At 41.5% G+C, this 15,917-nt stretch overlaps 1 protein-coding gene across 1 annotated transcript in view; it reads left to right on the top strand.

The window, feature by feature from the left end:
• The window catches only part of LOC140199082 (cilia- and flagella-associated protein 47-like), a 697,686-nt gene that overhangs the window by 522,792 nt on the left and 158,977 nt on the right, over positions 1 to 15,917 (top strand). Inside the window, exons 56-57 of the mRNA XM_072260570.1 lie at positions 5,783 to 5,939; positions 11,803 to 11,898. Coding sequence (XP_072116671.1) covers positions 5,783 to 5,939; positions 11,803 to 11,898 — 253 coding nt within the window. The remainder of the gene's footprint in view (positions 1 to 5,782; positions 5,940 to 11,802; positions 11,899 to 15,917) is intronic.

The raw sequence follows: 15,917 nt of genomic DNA, 5'->3' as shown, positions 1-15,917 counted from the left end.
TGCAGTCAAAAATGTTGTCCTTGATGACATACTTGCTTGTGGTAATGTCTGATGAGCAAACCAGTGACGTGGTGCCCACCCAGAATGACAGTTGTGTGAGGTACCTCTGAAGTGAGCTGAGCTCCCTCAATACATCTTCCAAATCACCGTAGCCCCTCACAATCAAGCAAGGGACAGTGGATTAATGTAACTTTGGATTGGGAGAGGTTCCTGCCTTGTGATGCACTAAACATCCTCTGTATTCATGAATGATTCTAAACCTTGCCTGATTCAGTTGTTTTGCATTGAGAAGTAGCTTACAGATGTGCAAACTACTGCAAAGGCTATCTTTGGCTACTCCTACAATCTTCTCTTTCATATGAATACTACTAACACAGGGACTGAAAAGACTTTGACGCCCATTCTCCAGGACATTAATCTTAAATGCACTGACAGTGGTCTTATAAGAACCATCAAGGCATACTTCACCCACTATGACCCAGCCTAGGTCTAGTCATTGGGCATAAGGTTCATTGTGCCAACCATTGCACTGTTCATGTACCTCATGTGCACAGATGGTCTCTCTGCCAAGCAACAGGAGAATCTCAGCGGAAGAGTCAAGTGGGGGGATCTTGTCAGCTATATCCTTAAATGTGAACCACTATGTGCCACTTCAGAAGTTGGGATTTCATCCCTGATGTTGGGAATGAGAGTTGGCATGGGTAAGCAGACCCCCCCCCCCCCCATTGACTCCATGACAAATACACCAGCTCTGCTTCTGGTAACTTCTGATGTTCCAGAACATGTCTTTGGAGTGTCTGGTAAAATAGCTTCATCTGATGGAGGCTCAGCTGGCTCCCCACCATTCTCTGCTACAGGTGTGCTGGAACCAGTAGGCTAATGTGCTGGCCCCGAATTTAAAGCTGTACCTGGGTCTAATTCTTCTGCAGTGTTGATAGATTCTTGGCTCATTTTCCTGGAAACTACTCTGGTGCAACCTGCATCATGTGTTCACTCGTGCTATGCAATATATTGTTACTGTGCTCGACTAATTCTTTGACTTGGACAGAACATTGGTGGAAAAACATTATAAGATACTTCAAGGCCCCATATCAGGAAAAATATAAAGATACAAATGTGATGTGTTGGAGAAGGTGCAGCTCCAAGGAGGCAAATCATTTTCATATTTTCTAGGGTTGCCCTAAATTAAGTCTATATTGGGAAGGTATTCATAGAACACTAGTTAAGGTACTTAGGTTCCAGATACCTCTGAACTTTGAGACGCTCTATTTGGGGCATGTATTGTTTCTTGAACAGAAGGAGGATATAAAGTTGCTGCAGGCCCTCTTAGCGGCAAGTAAGAAATCAATCACTAGAAAATGGCTAAATCCAATACCACCTACATTAGAAGATTGGCACGAAATTATCTTGGAAATATTTAAAATGGAAAAGTTGACTTACTCCCTGAGAATTCAAAAAGAAAAATTTTATCAAATCTGGAATAAACGGATTGAATATATAACCCCAATGCGAGCAGACTTTAGATGACTCTCCTAATGATTTATACTGCTCTTCTCCATCAACACAGTAATATTGCTAACGTAAGCACCCCTAGTCTAAATGTCTTTTTTTTTTGTTTTCTTTTGGAAAATAGAGAATTAACACAAGTAAAGGGAAAGATTTGGGAAAGGGATAAAAAAATGGGAAAATTAAGTAAATAAGTAGATAGGGATTGGATAATTATGTCTGCGGGCAGGAACAAGCATGAACAAATTAGGATATAAACACCTACAATGGTTGTTACATAGGCTTATATACAACATTTTGGACCAGTGGAAATGGTCCAGAAGGGTTATATGGAAACTATTATTACTATTTTTCTTAACAACTAATACCATTACTTAGCCTAATAGGTTAGATTTACCACAGTACATAATTATCTATTTAAGTGTTTATTTTCCTTTTATATCATCTCAATGTGTACTTAAGAATGTATAAATAATTGTAGTTTTATACATATAAAAAAATGTAAAAGGTTATATGTGTGAAAAAAGTACATGGTATTTGTGAATTCCTTATCCAAATAAAAATAAAATTTAAAAAAAAAGCAATATATTGTTACTGCTTCTCCAGTTCTCCTTGCTGTCCTCCCAGATTCTCCAACAGTCTCTGGATGACTGTCTTATCTACATTCAGACTTACTCTGCCGCAGGTCTTCTCTGGCCAGTCTCAGCATCTCACTCAAATTATTGTCCAATGGTGATTTATCACCACGGCCTGGTGCAGGGAGTGAGGGCTGTGCAGTGAGTTCTGCAGTAGCTTCTGTTAAAAGGTGAGCTACTGATGCAGTTGGTGCACTGCTTACCCTTTGTCTGCACTTATGGAATGGCGAAACCACCTGAGAAGAGTTTCCAAGTTGGGTGACTTCAGACTCTTCTCAATTTATACCTTAAATGAGGGTTCATCTTTCTTTGGGTTTGAATCTGAAGTAGAGGATGAAAGTTCAGTAGGAGGACTGGGGAAACATTTGTTTTGAAATTTGACAGGAAGCTGGTTCCCATTTTTGTCTGCTGCTTTGATTTCATCCTCTGTTGAGCAACCATTGTAGCGTATAGCGTTCAGACGCATCTCCAGTCCACAGGCAATGTTTTTGAAGCCAATTTATCTTTCCACTCTACTACCTCTGGAGTGCATTGCGAACAAAGCTAGGCAAAGAGTTAAACACCTTTTCAAAAATCACATGAGCTGGAAGCTTTCTTCAGGGTTTTTAGTGAGAAATCTTTGTGAAACTGCAGAAAGTTAAGAAAAACACATATTAGATTCAATGCAGAATTTATCACGCACCTGTATATACTAATATAATCAATTATTTTCACAATTAGTGTTAAATAAGGTAATTTACGCATGTAGCATTCCAGGCAAACTTGTGGTGCAACAATAATTTAATAGCAATGAATGATAAACATAATACTTCCTTCAAGATACATCTACTAAATGTCTATCAATATAAAGAAAGCTAAAGGTTCACAGTTTCAAGGGCAAATAAAGAGTGGATGGAGATGGATGTCTTTCTACCATGTTTGCTCCAAGTCCAAATCCAGATTAACCCACAGAGGAAATGATGTTTTTAAAAAAAGCTTACAAACAGTTCTTTGTTCCAGTGGTGTTTACACAAAATGAACTGTATATAAAATGAACAGCACCTTTAGAGGCAGAACAATCAGGTTTAATATCACTGGCATATGTTGTGAAATTTGCTGTTTTGCAGCAGCAGTACAATGCAATGTATAATAAAAATCTATATATGAATTATAAGAAAAAATATATAAATGATTAAATTAAATAGGAAGTGCAAAATAAAAAAAAAGAAAAAACATAGTGAGGTTGTGGACATGGGTTCATTGTTCATTCAGAAATCTGATGGCAGAGGGGAAGAAGCTCTTTCTGAAACATGGAGTGTGTGTCTTCAGACTTTTGTATCTCCTCCTTCATGGTAGCAATGAGAAGTGAGCATGCCCTGGGTGGTGGAGGTCTTTAATGATGGATGCTGCCTTCTTGAGGCATCACTTGTTAAAGGTGTCCTCGATGCTGGGGAAGCTAGTGCCCATGGTGGAGCGGGCTGAGCTTACAACTTTATGCAGCTTTTTCTGATCCTGTGCAATGGCCCGTCCATACAAGATGGTGATGCAACTTGTTAGAATGCTCTTCACAGTAAATCTGTAGAAATTTGTGAGAGTCTTTGGTGACATACTCCTTATGAAATATAGCCGCTGTCATGCCTTCTTCATAACTGCATCACCGTCTGTTATCTACTGCTGATCCCTCACTGAGGACTGGTGTGCCCTTGATTTCCCCTTCCTGAAGTTCACAATCAATTCCTTGGTCTTATTGGCATTGAGTGCAAGGTTGTTATTGTAACACCAATCACCCAGCTGATCTGGCTCACTCCCGCATGCCTCCTTGTCACCATCTGAAATTCTGCCAACAATAGGCATGTCATGGGCAAGTTTATAGTTGGCATTTGAGCTGTGCCAGGCCATGCAGTCATGGGTATAGAGAGATTTGAGCACTGGGCTGAGCAGGTATCCTTGAGGTGTGCCAGTGTTGATTGTCAGTGAGGAGGAGATGTTATTTACAATCTGCACTGACTATAGTTCCCCAGTGTGGAAGTCAAGGACTCAGTTGCAGAGGGAGGTACAGTGTCCAGGTTTTGGAACTTGTTGATTAGAACTGAGGGTATGATAGTGTTGATAGGTCTATTCAGATAGCAGCAAGTGGAGCCAAAAAGAAAGTGGTTTGATCTTGGCTGACTTTCATATCTGAGGTGTTAGCCTTGACCAATTGCTATTAACCTATGTCACTGCCTTCTACTTCATAATGCCTCCCAAAGTGGATTTTTGTATCAGGTTCTGGGCTTCGCTCAAAGAATTGTTAAGAATGTTTGTGAAATTCTGCACCTATCCTTCTCTATGTTCATTGGCATCTTTTATAGCCTTTTTAGTGAGATAAAGAAAACCCTTTGGATTGACTTACTTGTATAGACCCCATGTGTGCAAAGTAATAAGCAGGAAAGTAGAACTGAGGTCATGGTCAGATCACCCATGATCTAATTGAATGGCAGAGCAGATGCCCTGACCCATGTGATGTTCTGCTGCTTTTAATTCTTATGTTCAGAGCCATTCCTCTTATGTAATGTCAAAATCTGAGTTGGTGGATGATTACAGTAACTGCATTCATCTTCCTCATTGACTCATTGGAGTGGGTGCCATGGAGAGGAGCTGAGGAAGGGCTTGGAATACTTTCCGCAGAAGTGATATCTATAAACCTGTCATGACAAATCACAAGAGGACATTCATAATGAGAGGCTAGATAAGAGAGAGTCCTGTGAAATGTGGAATTTCACAAGAAGATATTGTGCAATGGGGGTTGATAGGATATGAGATAGCTGATTGGATGTATACTTAACACCACACTCCAGTAGTTCTGACCCTCACTACTGACTAAGTCTGTGTTAAGGCAGTTCATTATAGTAAGGACACTCCCTTCCAATATGATGAGGTGTTGAGATTGGAAGAGTTTTTCCTCCAGTTTTCTGCTGTGGGTATTAGTTGTGAACAACCTTCTCGCTTAAGAGAGAAGAAAGGGTCTTAGTTACTGAGTGTTTCATTATTTCTATGTGTGCTAATGATATATCTGTTATGGTTGAATACTTGTAGATATGCGTGAGACATGTACAAGTGTTAGAAAGTATGTAAATCAGTGAATGAAGTACATGTTGTCAGATGGTATTTGTGGCTGATTCTACCTACCATAACTGAACAGATGAGGTTAGGATACAGAACAGTATAGCACAGCAACAGGGTCTTCAGCCCAATATTAAACTAATTAAATTAGTAATCAAATTCCCAACTAGATTGAACCCTTTTGTCCACATAATGTTCACATCCTTCCATTTCCTGCACATTAATCCGCCTACCTAAGAACTTCTTGAAGAATTCTATCATATTTTCTCTTACTACTACCATCTCCCCCACCCCAGCAATGCATTCTGAGCACCCATCACTTTCAAACTTGATTCCCCAATTATTTGCATAAATTAACTGATTTCTCCAATTAGCTACCACCTACATTTTCTATATAAAGAAGGGGAAGTAAATATTCTATATTTCAATATGCTTCTTCATTCATTGACTGTTGAACACCATTGTTACTCACATTTTTTGTAAACATACTAACTGTTACTGCTGACAGAAATATTTGTGGATTTCTGATTTTGCTGACTACCGTCTATTTTTCTTAATAGTTACAAAACTGGACCTTTCATCTATCAGGAATAGGCTTGCTTCCCCTTAAGATGGACCCCATTAGTATCAGCGCTTGTGTTAACTCTCATGCATCACTTATTGTGCCTTTCAAGAACCCAACGGATGATCTTCTTCTGATAGATGTGGTGCTAACAGGTGATGAACAAAAGCTCATTAAGTTTGATCAATTTAGATATCTGTTCCTGATATTCATTAATGAAGTCTTTATAATATCTACAGTTTAAGACTCAGTTGTGAAGCACGTTTATTTTAATAAACTTCCCAGTTAACAATATATGCTGGTGTTAATTAGAGCTTACATAAATGCTTTTATTGGTTTGTCCTAATAGATTAGTGATCTTCATTAATAGGTTGTTGTGTCCATGGAATAAATAGTTAGTGGCTTCAAGGACAAGGAAAATTTCCAACAAACATCCAGTATGATAAAAATATTTCAATATGTAAATTCCTTGAGTTAGAATTGATGGAAAACACTTAAAGCTACGGCACTCTTAGCCATGTAAAGTACCGTATGTTTTTACTGTGAACAACTTTACACTATTTTATCCATTTCTGCAAAAATAAAATAAAATATTTGTTTTATCGTTAGTACTTCCTACAGTGAGTATGCTTAGGAGCTGTTAGCAGCTTTGGAGATATTAAGGCAACTGGTGGATTATAAATTATCTGTTTTGTTCAATAACAATGCCAGATAGAACACAGTACATAGAACATGGGATGCCACAGCACAGTCCAGGCCCTTCAGCTCACAATGTTGTGCCGAGCCTTTAATCCACTCTAGAGATCAATCTGACCCTTCCCTCCCACATACCTTTCTATTTTTCTTTCATTTATGTACCCAAGTGTCTCTTAAATGGCCCTGATGTACCTGTCTCTACCACCATCCCTTGCAGCCTATTCCGCACATCTACCATTCTCTGTGCAAAAAACTTCTCTCTTACATCCTGCCCAGGCTTTCCTGCAAACACCTTAAAGTTATACCCCCTTGTATTAGCCATTTCCACCCTGGAAAAATGCCTTTGGCTTTCCACTCTACCAATGCCTCGCATCATCTTGCATATTTCTATCGTCAACCTTTATTCTCCTTTGCTCCAAAACATAAAACCCTAGCTTGCTCAACCTATCGTCATAAGATGGGCTCTCATATCTAGGCAGTATTGTGGAAAATCTTCTCTGCATCCTCTGTAAGGCATCCACATCCTTCCTACAATGTGGCTACCAGAATTCAGCACAACACTTCAAGTAACTCAGCAAGTCAGACAGCATCAATGGAGTGGAAAAAGGAGTTGATATTTCAGGACAAGAACCTTGATCAGAAATTTCAACTCTTTATTCCTTTTTATCGATGCTCCTTGACCTGCTAAGTTTCTCCAGCATTTTATGTATGTTACGCTGGATTTCCAGCATCTGCAAAATGTCTTATGTTTACATAATACAACAAGTATGGTCTAACCAGAGTTTTATAGAGATGCAACATTTCTTCATGGCTCTTGAACTCAGTGCCCTGACTAATGAAGGCCAACACATCATGTGCCTTCTTATCCACACTTTCAATTTGTGCTGCAACTTTGATGGATCTATGGACATGGCCCCTGTTCCTCCATACTATTAAAAATCTAGCCATTAATCTTGTATATTCACTTCAAGTTCGACCTTCCAAAATGAACCTCTTCACACTTTTCCAGATTGAACTCCATCTGCCACTTCTCAGTTCAGCTCTGCATCCTATCAATATCCCTTAATAACTTATGACAACCATCTGCACTGTCCACGACATCACCAACTTTCGTGTCAGCTGCAAATTAACTAACCCACCCTTCCAATTCCTCATCCAATTCATTTTAAAAAAACACACAAAGGGCAAGGATCCCAGAGCAGGTTTCATGCAGAATGCCACTGGTCATCAACATCCAGGCAGAATACCTTCCATCTACTACCATCCTCTGCTTTATGTGGACAAACCAATACTGAATCCTTGCAGCAATGTTTTGCTGGATCCTGTGCCTGCTGACTTTCTGCCTTTTCAAATGCCTTACTAAAATTCATATGCATCACATCTTCTGTTTGCCTTCATTAATTTGCTTTGTCACTTCATCAAATCAGTCTCACAGCCCACCCCTCGCAAAACCAACTTGATTATCCCTCAACTTGAATCTCCTCTAATAATCTGCCTCCCACTGATGTAAGACTCTGTAATCTATAATTCCCGGGGTTAATCCACAGAAGGCAAAGAATTGTTGTAGATGGGTCATGTTCTGCATGGAGGTCGGTCACCAGTGGAGTGCCTCAGGGATCTGTTCTGGGACCCTTACTCTTCGTGATTTTCATAAAGGACCTGGATGAGGAAGTGGAGGGATTGGTTAGTAAGCTTGCTGATGACACAAAGGTTGGGGATGTTGTGGATAGTGTGGAGGGCTGTTAGAGGATGCAGCGGGACATTGATAGGATGCATAACTGAGCTGACAAGTGGCAGATGGAGTTCAACCCAGACAAGTGTGAAGTGGTTCATTTTGGTAGGTCAACTATGATGGCAGAATATAGTATTCATTGTAAGACTCTTGGCAGTGTGAAGGATCAGGGGGATCTTGGGGTCCGAGGCCATAGGATACTCAAAGCAGCTGCACAGGTTGACTCTGTGGTTAAGAAGGCGTACGGTGTATTGGCCTTCATCAATCATGGAACTGAATTTAGGAGCCAAGAAGTAATGTTGCAGCTATATAGGACCCTGGTCAGTTCTGGTTGCCTCACTACAGGAAGGATGTGGAAGCCATAGAAAAGGTGCAGAGGAGATTTACAAGGATGTTGTCTGGATTGGGGAGCATGCCTTATGAGAATAGGTTGAGTGAACTCGACCTTTTCTCCTTGGAGTGACGAAGGATGAAAGATGACCTGATAGAGGTGTATAAGATGATGAGAGGCATTGATTGTGTGGAATCTGCCCCCAATCTGCATCTCAGTATCTCTGTAGATATTGGGGAATGTACAGAATACTCCCAATAAAGTGATCGCTCCTTTCCTGTTTCTGACTTCCACTTATACTGACTCAATAGATGATCCCTCCACAACATGCTCCCTTTCTGCAGATGTGACACTATCCGTGATTAGCAATGTCACTTCCCCTCCTTATTTCACCTCCCTCCCTGTTCCATGTGGAACATCTACATCCCAGAACTTCCAGCAGCCATTCCTGCTCTTGTGACAGCCAAGTTGCTGTAATGGCTACATCTTAGCTCCATGCTCTAACTGTATCACTTTGTTTCTCATACTTCTTACATTAAAATAGACTCATTTCTACCCATCCAACTGACATTATGCCCTTTTCAGTGCCTATCCTTCCTCACCGTCTCTCTACAAGCTGTTTGACCTTTACAGCAACTGCCACATCCTCTGATGTATCAACACACATCAAAGTTGCTGGTGAACGCAGCAGGCCAGACAGCATCTCTAGGAAGAGGTACAGTCGACGTTTCAGGCCGAGATCCTTCGTCAGGACTAACTGAAGGAAGAGTTAGTAAGAGATTTGAAAGTGGGAGGGGAGGGGGAGATCCAAAATGATAGGAGAAGACAGGAGGGGGAGGGATGGAGCCAAGAGCTGAACAGGTGATTGGCAAAGGGGATATGAGAGGATCATGGGACAGGAGGCCCAGGGAGAAAGACAAGCGGGTGGGGGGAACCCAGAGGATGGGCAAGGGGTATAGTCAGAGGGACAGAGGGAGAAAAAGGAGAGTGAGAGAAAGAATGTGTGTATAAAAATAAATAACAGATGGGGTACGATGGGGAGGGGGGGCATTAGCGGAAGTTAGAGAAGTCAATGTTCATGCCATCAGGTTGGAGGCTACCCAGACGGAATACAAGGTGTTGTTCCTCCAACCTGAGTGTGGCTTCATCTTTACAGTAGAGGAGGCCGTGGATAGACATGTCAGAATGGGAATGGGATGTGGAACTAAAATGTGTGGCCACTGGGAGATCCTGCTTTCTCTGGCGGACAGAGTGTAGGTGTTCAGAAAAGCGGTCTCCCAGTCTGCTTTGGGTCTCGCCAGTATATAGAAGGCCACATCGGGAGCACCGGACGCAGTATATCACCCCAGCCAACTCACAGGTGAAGTGTCACCTCACCTGGAAGGACTGTCTGGGGCCCTGAGTGGTGGTAAGGGAGGAAGTGTAAGGGCATGTGTAGCACTTGTTCCGCTTACAAGGATAAGTGCCAGGAGGGAGATCAGTGGGGAGGGATGGGGGGGACGAATGGACGAGGGAGTCGCGTAGGGAGCGATCCCTGTGGAAAGCGGGGGGGGGGAGGGAAAGATGTGCTTAGTGGTGGGATCCCGTTGGAGATGGCGGAAGTTACGGACCTGGAGGCTGGTGGGGTTACAGTATTATTCTCTGTAACTTCCACCACCTCCAACGGGATCCCACCACTAAGCATATCTTTCCCTCCCCCCCCCCCCGCTTTCCGCAGGGATCGCTCCCTACGCGACTCCCTCGTCCATTCGTCCCCCCCATCCCTCCCCACTGATCTCCCTCCTGGCACTTATCCTTGTAAGCGGAACAAGTGCTACACATGCCCTTACACTTCCTCCCTTACCACCACTCAGGGCCCCAGACAGTCCTTCCAGGTGAGGCGAAACTTCACCTGTGGGTCGGCTGGGGTGATATACTGCGTCCGGTGCTCCCGATGTAACCTTCTATATATTGGCGAGACCCGACGCAGACTGGGAGACCGCTTTGCTGAACACCTACGCTCTGTCCGCCAGAGAAAGCAGGATCTCCCAGTGCCCACACATTTTAATTCCACACCCCATTCCGATTCTGACATGTCTATCCACGGCCTCCTCTACTGTAAAGATGAAGCCACACTCAGGTTGGAGGAACAACACCTTACATTCCGTCTGGGTAGCCTCCAACCTGATGGCATGAACATTGACTTCTCTAACTTCCGCTAATGCCCCACCTCCCCCTCGTACCCCATCCGTTATTTATTTTTATACACACATTCCTTCTCTCACTCTCCTTTTTCTCCCTCTGTCCCTCTGACTATACCCCTTGCCCATCCTCTGGTTCCCAGACCCCTTGTCTTTCTCCCTGGGCCTCCTGTCCCATGATCCTCTCATATCCCTTTTGCCAATCACCTGTCTAGCTTTTGGCTCCAACCCTCCCCCTCCTGTCTTCTCCTATCATTTTGGATCTCCCCCTCCCCCTCCCACTTTCAAATCTCTTACTAACTCTTCCTTCAGTTAGTCCTGACGAAGGGTCTTGGCCTGAAAGTCGATTGTACCTCTTCCTAGAGATGCTGCCTGGCCTGCTGCATTCACCAGCAACTTTGATGTGTGTTGCTTGAATTTCCAGCATCTGCAGAATTCCTGTTGTCTCTGATGTATCACTCTGGTTCCCATCCCCCTATCAATCTAATTTAAGCCCTCCCTAACAGTTCCAGCAAACCTGCTTCCAAGTATATTAGTCCAACTGAAGTTCAAGTGTAACCTATCCCATTTTTTATAGTCATACCTTCCCCAGAAGAGATCACAATAATCCAGAAATCTGAAACCATAGCAATTCTTCTGCTATACCATCCTATTCTTGTCCTCACTGGGGTGTGGCACAGGCAGAAACCCACCCTTGAGTTCCTGCTTTTCAGCTTCCTACCTAGCTCCCTATATATACTCTTCAGGATCTTATCCCTTATTATATATTTAAGGTATTAAGTTTTATTATTATTTTTATATTTCTGTTTTTTTATACTTAATGTATAAACAGCACTTTGTTTCTCCTTCGTTTGGATCACAGAACTGAAAGAATACATTCAAGGTTAATTTGTTTATGTACGTTATTTCCTATCTTGTTTCAACACCAAATAAAGTGGAAATTACTACTTCTTTCATAAAATATTTATTCCTCCATATGCTAATTTAGAGATCACTTTGATTTGACATGATGAAAGAATTCAAGAGTTATAGATTTATTCTTTGGATGTGATACTAAACTGTGAAAATTTCCATTTCAGATAATAAACAAGTCACATATAATCAAAGTCCTTCAGATCTACAACAATGTGTTAACAAACAGGCTGTTTTTTGCATTCCCCTGAAACAAAGCAGAGGTAATGATTTTCAAAATCTTTTGATACAAGAGTGTATTTCTGCAGAGTTTTTAAGATCATGTGCATATTTAATAGTTAATCTCTGAAATTATTTAATTACATATTTATTCAATGCTGATCAATTTTTATTTAATGTTTGAAGAATTCCAGTCAGCATGCAATATTATGCAAAAGCCATAGATCAAATCATTCAGTTAATTAATCCATTCCATAACTTTTCTTGAGCTTTTTGAAAGTCCAACATGAATTGTAATGAGTGAGGTATATATTCATTATTACCTTTCAAATATGCATAGACCTAAACAAGATCAGTACAAGATCAGTACACACACACACACGCGCACACACACACGCACCCGAGATTAATTTTCTTGCAGGCATACACAATTAATCCACAATAGAGTAATAGCTATAGTAGAATTAATGAAAGACCTCACCAACTTGGGTGTTCAATCATTGTGCAAAAGGCACAAATTGTGCAAGTACAAGAAAGAAATAGTAATAATAAATAAATATTGAGAATAGGAGATGATGAGTCCTTGAAAGTAAGTCCATAGGTTGTGGGAATATTTTAATGATGGGGCTAATGAAGTCAATTGAAGTTATCTCCTTTGGTTCAAGAGCCTGATGGTTGAGAGGTAATAACTGTTCCTGAACCTGGTGGTGCATGTCCTGATGGCAGCAGTGAGAAGAGAGCATGCTATGGGTGGTGTGGGTCCTTGATGATGGATGCTGCTTTCCTGTGACAACATTTCATGTAGATATATTTAATGGTGGGCGGGGGGGAGGCTTTACCTATGATGGACTGGGCCTTATCCACTACTTGCTGTTGGATTTTCCATTCAAGGGCATTGATGTTTCCATACCAGGCTGTGACGCAGCCAGTTAATATACTCTGCACTGCATTATTTTAGAAGTTTGTCAAAGTTTTAGATGTCATGCCGAATGTTTACAACCTCCTAAGGAAGTCGAGGTACTGCTGTGCTTTCTTCAGAATTGTACTTGCATGCTGGGCCCAGGACAGGTCCTCCAAAGTAATAACACTGACGAATTTAAAGTTACTGACCCTCTCCAATTCTAATCCTCCCATGAGGATTGGCTCATGGACCTCTGGTTTTGCCCTCCTGACATCAATAAACAGTTCCTTGGTCTTGATTACACTGAATAAGAGGTTGTTATTATGCACTACTCAACCAGATTTTTAATTTCCCCCTGTATGCTGATTTATCACCACCTTTGATTTGGCCTGTGACAGTGGTATCGCCAGCAAGCTTGAATTTGGCATTTAGAACTGTGCTCAGCTACACAGCCATAAGTGTAAAGTGAATAGAGGAGGGGGCTAACTACACAGTCTTGTGGTGCATCTGTGCTAGTGGAGACAGTGAAGGAGATGTTTGTTGTTAATTGCCTATGAATCACCACACACTATCTCGGGCTGCCTGCACCTGTCAGAATTGGATTGGAGACCTTCCATTACCAGGATTCAGCCTTTGAGGTACAGTGGAGCATCAGAAGTGGCTAGGCTTTAGGCAATGTTCTATTAGTGCCGTTCTGGAACAATACTGATAACCTTTTACAGACGGCAAAGCTATGAAGAGGAATGAATCTGTCAAAGCTGCAAGGCTTTTCTGTACAGATGTTATATGTCTCTGATATTTAGTAACAAAACTAATAAAATTGTAGCAGTGATTTTTCAAAATTATTATGTTTTCAATTGTAATTGATTAAACGCAAAATATAAAGTTAACAAATGGAAACAATGAAATATTAACTTCAATATAATAGTTTAGAGAGTGGGCAAAGAAGTAGCAGATGGAATATAGCATAGGAAAGTGTGAGGTTGCACACTTTGGTAGGAAAAATAAAGGTGCAAACTGTTTTCTAAATGGAGATAAAATTCAGAGATCAGAGGTACAAAGGAATTTGAGAGTTTTGATTCAGGATTTCCTTTAGGTTAGCTTGCCGACTGAGTCGGTAGTAAAGCAGGCAAATGCACTGTTAGCATTCATTTCAAAAAGACTAGAACACAAGTGTGAGGATGTACTGCCCAGGCTTTTTAAAACTTTGGTCAGATAGGATTTAGAATATTGTGAAAAATGTGCTGGCCCTAGAGGGGATCTAGAGGAGATTCACAAGAATGATTCCAGGAGTAAAAGGCATAATGTGTGAGAAACATTTGATGACTTTGGGCCTAAGCTCAGTGGAGTTCAGAAGGATGAGGTAGCATCTCATTGAAATCTTCTGGATACTGAAAGGACTGGATAGAGTGGATGTCGGGAGGATGTTTCCATTAGGAGAGTCAAGAATCTGATGGCATAGCTTCAGATTAAAGGAATGTCCCTTTAACTGAGATCACGAGGAATCTCTTCAGCCACAGATAATGAACCTATAGTATGGAATTCCTTGTCGTAGAGGGCTCTAGAGGCCATCATTGGCTATGTTTAAGATCAAGATTGATAGATTCTTGATTGGAAATGGATTAATGGTTATGGAGAGAAGAGTGAAGATCTGGCTTGAAACAAAACTCAGTCATGACTGAGTGGTGAAGCAGACTCAGTGGTCTGAATGGTCTAACTCTGCTCTGGAATTTTATGGTCTTAGTTTACATAATTAATAAAATTACCTAGCACTTGAATTTTTCTTGGGAATTTGAACAAGGCAAGGTCAATTCCAGTCTACGTAACCTCATATGGTTCTTCTTACAACTGTCTGGGAACTGGTGACTAACATGGGAAAGCTGTCACACAGAATGACTCAGCCACAGCCTGACATAGTTGTACAACAGATTTGTAGCTTGGAGTGTGCCAAACTCTCCCAAGATGGCACTGAAAATATATGGTGACAATTTGTGGGCAGCTCACAAGACCAATAGATATTTTATGACATACTTCTTCTGAACTATGATCACATAATCCATAACCTGTAATTTCCCTTTAAGAAATGTATTTTTGAACCGACAACCTGAACTAGTAACTTTACGATCTTCTAGAGGATTTGGCGAACTTGACTTAGTGATGCAGGTATGGCACCTTGAAGCAAATGAAGGTTGGCCATACACAGGAGTGGACTTCAGGCAATTAAACATTGAGCAGAAAACAAACTGGTGTTCAGCCCCACTACTCCATGCCAGCCAAGATCTCCCACTTGAGCCCATCCCGTCTGCCTGCGTTTGACCTGTCTTTCTCTCTTCTCATAACTAGCATTTGTGGTGGGAAGATCCAAGTTCATGAACAGCTGTTGCCCTACAACCATCAGGCTCCTGGATTGGCGTGGATGGGTTCAGTCACCTCAGTGGTGAAGCTACTACACAGTCTGTAGACTCATTTTCAGGGACTCTTTCAGTGGTAGTACTATTCCTAAAAGAGCAAGGTAAAAGTTTGAAAGACTTATCTTCCAAAATGTATCTATGTCAATCAGTTATCAGACTACCCATTTTACAACATGATCTATATTTCTTCATGATATGAAAGAAAACCATTCAGCTGTGGAGTCTATGCAGGCTCTCAGAGGAATTCCATCATTTCCCTTTCCTCATTTATTACTCTATGCCTATGCCCATTAATGCTCCTTTAATTCTTTTACTGCACTTACAGTAGTCAATTAACCTAATGACCAACACACCTTTGGGAGCAACACACAAAAAGTGGGAGGGATTTAGCAGATAGTACAGCATCTTTGAAGGAAAATGGAGAGTTGACATTTTGGATTGAAACCCTTCACCTGGACTGGAGAACTTGAAAAATCCACACACAGTCACAGGACAGGCTCCATACAGAGAGCATGGGAGGTCAGGATCAAATCTGGGTTACTGGAGCAACATGCACAAAATGCTGGAGGAACTCAGCAGGTCAGACAGCACCCTTGGAAAAGAGTACAGTTGGCGTTTTGGGCCCAGGCCCTTCAGCAGGACTGGAGAAAAAATGATGATTTTCTCTTGTTTTGACTGGGTTACTGGAGCTGCAGTTCCATTGTGTCACCCCCTGAAGCATAACTCTGTTTGACTTCATTCACATAAGCTA

The sequence above is a fragment of the Mobula birostris genome, chromosome 6, assembly GCF_030028105.1.
Source record: "Mobula birostris isolate sMobBir1 chromosome 6, sMobBir1.hap1, whole genome shotgun sequence".
Lineage (NCBI taxonomy): Eukaryota > Metazoa > Chordata > Chondrichthyes > Myliobatiformes > Myliobatidae > Mobula > Mobula birostris.
Note: the sequence above shows the minus strand (reverse complement) of the source record. Positions and strands in the feature narration are given on the sequence as shown.